This window comes from Propithecus coquereli, unplaced genomic scaffold (genome assembly GCF_000956105.1).
Source record: "Propithecus coquereli isolate 6110/MARCELLA unplaced genomic scaffold, Pcoq_1.0 Scaffold205, whole genome shotgun sequence".
NCBI classification, from domain to species: domain Eukaryota; kingdom Metazoa; phylum Chordata; class Mammalia; order Primates; family Indriidae; genus Propithecus; species Propithecus coquereli.
This window is the reverse complement of record NW_012145523.1, coordinates 980639-985446: the sequence shown is the minus strand read 5'-3', so window position 1 is coordinate 985446 and position 4808 is coordinate 980639. Positions and strand designations below refer to the sequence as shown.

Sequence of the window (4808 nt, the reverse complement as noted above, 5' to 3'; positions counted from 1 at the left end):
ATATATGTATATATTATTTTGAAGGTAAAGCCAAACAGATTGTTGATGGATTGGATACAGGAGATGAAAGAAAGGAGTCAGAATGATCCTTAAAGCTTTTGGGCTTAACAACTGGATGGATGGTAGTATCACTTACTGAGATACACAACACTAGGAAAGGACATGTTTGGAGGGAAAAAACCCCACAAGTTCCATTTGGACATATTAACTTGGAGATAGCTATCACACATTCAAAAGAAAATGTTAGGCTGGGAGCACTTTAGGAGACCAAGGCAGGAGTATTGCTTGAGGCTAGAAGTTCCAGACCACTCTGAGCAAGACCCTACTTCTACAAAAAATTTTTAAAAAATTAGCCAGGTATGGTGGTACACACCTGTAGTCCCAGCTACTCCGAAGGCTGAGGCCGGTGGATTACTCGAGTCCAGAGGTTGCAGTGAGCTACAATGATGCCACTGCATTCCAGCCCAGGCGACAGAGCGAGACCCTGTCTCAAAGGTGTTAGCCTAGATGAGATCACCCAGGAGAGGAGAAGTATAAGGACAGAGAATGAAGAGTATGTAACAAGACAGAATCCTGGGGTACTTCCAACATTTAGAAGTTGGTAGAAAGAGATGAATCCAAAAAGATTGTTTAACGGCCAGTGACGTAAAAGAAAAACAAAGAGAATGCGTAGCTCACAAACACCAAAATGAAGAAAAATCTCTCCCTCCTTTCAACTCAGACTGCTTGCTAACCGTACCATTCCAAGGCATTTGCCACATTTGCTTTCTACTGATGGTTACGAAAATGAGAAAACCGTAAACAAAGTGCCTATCCTAATGTCAGAGCCATATTTTCTATTTTTACTACATGTAAGTTCCTTGAGAACGGAAATTAACGTATTCTTTAAGGGCCTCCCAAAGGGGCTCGTACCACGCGGGAGTTAGAGGAATGTTTCCGTCCCGACTTTACAAAACAAAAGAGTTGTAATGCCAAGGCTAACTCCGCGGTGCCGAATGATCTGCACTGAAATTGACCGGACACCCGAAACCCAACCAGGCTGCACCCTCCTACCCGCCGGGGTTCCCCCTTGAGACTTCGCCCCACGGTGGGAAGCAAAGGTTCCCGCACCGCTAGCCCTGGAGTCTATCAGACCCTCGCCCGAACCCAGAGCTAGTCGGGTTCGACCTGCAAGGTGCCCAAAAAGGGGCAGCAGCACCCTGGGGCAGCGCCCGGGCCCTCGTGAGGCCGAGCTGCGCAAGATACACACCTGGATGACTCGCTGCTTGAGTTTATTATCCACGAATCCGGTGGGTCTGGGCTTCATCGCGTCTGTCTCCCAGGCCACATCCCGGGCCGCCAGCTCCACATGATCCGGGGTCCCCGTGGGGCTGCCCGCCGTGATTGCCGGGCCAGCTGCACTCAAAATGCGCTTGCCTGGCCTGGCCCGCGCCGTTCTCCTCAGGACAAAAGTAGTGCGAATGCGAAAAAAAGAAAAAAGAAAGAAAGAAACCGAGGAAAAGGAGAAGACTTGAAAACCTCAGGGAGTTTCTAGGAGTTTTATCTTGCAGGCTTATCCAACAGGCCCTGGGACGATTAGGCCCCCTTTGAACACGCGCAACTTTATTGGTTCCCAGCTGGGCGCGCACAGGCCAACCGTGGCCTCCCAGAGATTCCGACCCCGCTGCGCGAAGACTCTCGTCACCGACGTCTGTTGGTAAACTTTTGTTTCGTTTGTCACATTCTAGCCGTTCGAACCACACCCTTTTCCATGCAGAATTAATCTTGGCCGAGAACCTCAACAAAACCAGACTGTGGATACTTGGAATGGTTAAGTCAGCATAAAAACACACCACCACCCGCTACCTGCTTTTCCGCCTAAATACTGACATTATCGAGGCCCGACAGAGGGGCTACATGTAAAAAAAAAGGAGAGTCTGGTTTACCCAAAAAACTAAGTCATTTTTTACTTTTAGAACTCGTTTGATCTTACGCTGTTAATCTATAGATAATTATAATAGTTGAGTACCTTCAATGCGAGACTACTTAGCCTAGAAACTGGCCAGGATTTTTTTGAAACGGAGTCTCACCATATGGCCCAGAGTGGTCACCAGCCTGGCCTCAAGGGATTCTCCCACCTTACCCTCCAGCGTGGCTGAGACTAAAGGTGCGAGCCACCACTCCCGGGGCAATGGGGTTCTTGCCATGTTGCTCCTGGCCTCAAGCAATCCTCCCGTGTAGCTAGGATTACAAGTGAGAACCACCACACCTGGCCAGAATTTTGTTGAACTTTTATATCTACCCAAAGATACAAAGGGATAATTATCATTCATTTAAAAAAAAGTCACATGCTTTAGTTTCTGTGTGTGTGTATTTTAATCATGTTTTCAATATTCTTATTTCAGGTCTTATTTGGCTTATGACAATATTAAGTGCAGTGTATTGAGAAGTAGGGGTGGAGAGAAAATGGAATTAAGAGAAGGGTGTGAGAAGATGGTAATAGATAATTTTATCTTCTCAGGATACCGCTGACATCCATCAAAAGAGTTCAGATCATATCACTGTTCTTTTCAGTGGTTCTCAACTGTCCACTGAATTAAGTATAGATTTCCCACTGTGATATTCAAAATAATAGTCTACTTGGCTTAAACTTCATTTCTTCTTCACTATATGTATTCTGGTTTTTTTTTGTTTTTTTTTTTTGAGACAGAGTCTCACTCTTTTGCCCAGGCTAGAGTGAGTGCCGTCAACCTAGCTCACAGCAACCTCACACTCCTGGGCTCAAGCAATCCTCCTGTCAGTCTCCCGAGTAGCTGGGACTACAGGCATGCACCACCATGCCCGGCTAATTTTTTCTATATATTTTTAGTTGTCCAATTAATTTCTTTCTATTTTTAGTAGAGACAGGGTCTCGTTCTTGCTCAGGCTGGTTTCGAACTCCTGAGCTCAAACAATCCGCCCGCCTTGGCCTCCCAGAGAGCTAGGATTACAGGCGTGAGCCACCGTGCCCGGCCTATGTATTCTGTTTTATTGGGATTTTTTTATTGTGGTAAAATTCACATAACAATTTACCATCTTAAACATTTTTTTTGAAAAAATTTACTAAAAGAGCTTTCAGATATTTAATAAGTCAAAAATTATTCGTATTGACAAGACAAATAGACAGCAGTTAAATATTAATCAGAACTTTTAAAATCAACTATTCTTGAGACAATCTTACATTCGAGGTTTTCTGTTTTCTCTGTGCAATAGTGGAACTCATTTCTCTTCCTTCCTTCTTTCAATTATAAAAACCTTATGTATAACTTTAATAAGCCTTAAAATGTTTTAAAAACTGCTTAGTTCACATATATTACAATTCACCCATTTAAAGCACAATTCAATGGTTTCTCATATTTTCACAGTTGTACAACTATCACCACAAATTTTTTTTTTTAATAAAATTATTTTCCTCAAACTTTTTTTTTTTTTTTTTTTTGAAACAGAGTCTCGCTCTGTTGCCCAGGCTAGAGTGCGTGGCGTCAGCCTAGCTCACAGCAACCTCAAACTCCTGGGCTCAAGCGATCCTCCTGCCTCAGCCTCCCAGAGTGCTAGTATTACAGGTGTGAGCCACCATGCCCGGCCACCACAATCAATTTTATCATATTTTCATTACCCCCAAAAAAACCATGTACCCATTAGCAGTCACACCCCATTTCCCTAGAACTACCCACCCCCCCTCAAGCCCAGAAAACTAACCTACTTTCTTTCTGTATAGATTTACTTATTCTGGACATTTTATACAAATGGAATCACATACTATCTGGTCTTTTATGGCTGGCTTCTTTGACTTAGCATGTTTTCAAGGTTCATCCATGTTGTACCATGTATTAGTACTTCATTTCTTTTTATGGCTGAATAGTATTCCATTGTATGGATATATATACTTACATATACCTAGAAGTCATGTGCTGGGTCATATGGTAATTCTATGTTTAACCTTTTGAGAAATTGCCACGCTGTTTTTCAAAGTGGCTGTGCCATCTTACTTTCCCATCAGCAATGTATGAGACATCCAATTTTTGCAAATTCTCACCAGTGTTTTTTATTAAGTGATCTTTTGAACATAGCCATCCTATTAATAGTTGGTACACAGTCATATTTCATTATGGGTTTTGACTTCCATTTCCTTGACTGCTAATGATGTTGAACAACGTTTTGGTGTTTATTAGGCATTTGTATAACTTCCTTGGAGATGTCTATTCAGATTCCTTAACCATTTTTATTTTTATTTATTTTAATTTCAGAGCATTACAGGGGTACAAACGCTTTGGTTACATAAATTGCGTTTACACGGCCCTAGTCAGAGTTATAAGCCTGCCCATTCCTCAGACCACATCTGTTAGGTGTGAATTTACCCATCCCCTCCTCCCCCTCCCATCTTAAACATTTTTAAGTATATAGTTTGATGGTATTAAATACATGCATAATGTGCAACCATCATCACCATCCATATCCAGAACTCTTTTAATCTTATAAAACTTCAACTCTATACCAATTAAAAACTAGCTCCCCATTCCTCCCTTCCCCCAGCCCCTGGCAACTACTGTTCTACTTTCTGTCTTTATGATTTGGACTACTCTAATTATCTCATATAAGTGGAATCATACAATGTTTGACTTTTCGTGACTGGCTTATTTCACTTACCATAATATCATGTTATGGCATGTGTCAAAATTTCCTTCTTTTTAGGCCGGGCACGGTGGCTCACGCCTGTAATCCTAGCTCTCTGGGAGGCCGAGGCGGGCGGATTGTTTGAGCTCAGGAGTTTGAAACCAGCCTGAGCAAGA

At 42.6% G+C, this 4808-nt stretch overlaps 2 protein-coding genes across 2 annotated transcripts in view; one reads left to right on the top strand and one right to left on the bottom strand.

Moving 5' to 3' along the window:
* The window catches only part of NVL (nuclear VCP-like), a 70622-nt gene extending 69263 nt beyond the window's left edge, over positions 1-1359 (bottom strand). Inside the window, exon 1 of the mRNA XM_012644037.1 lies at positions 1250-1359. Within this exon, the coding sequence (XP_012499491.1) occupies positions 1250-1306 (57 nt within the window). The 5' untranslated portion in view covers positions 1307-1359. The remainder of the gene's footprint in view (positions 1-1249) is intronic.
* Positions 1360-1641: 282 nt separating this feature from the next.
* The window catches only part of CNIH4 (cornichon family AMPA receptor auxiliary protein 4), a 24873-nt gene continuing 21706 nt past the window's right edge, over positions 1642-4808 (top strand). Inside the window, exon 1 of the mRNA XM_012644072.1 lies at positions 1642-1696. The gene's annotated coding sequence lies outside the window, so the exon portion shown is untranslated. The remainder of the gene's footprint in view (positions 1697-4808) is intronic.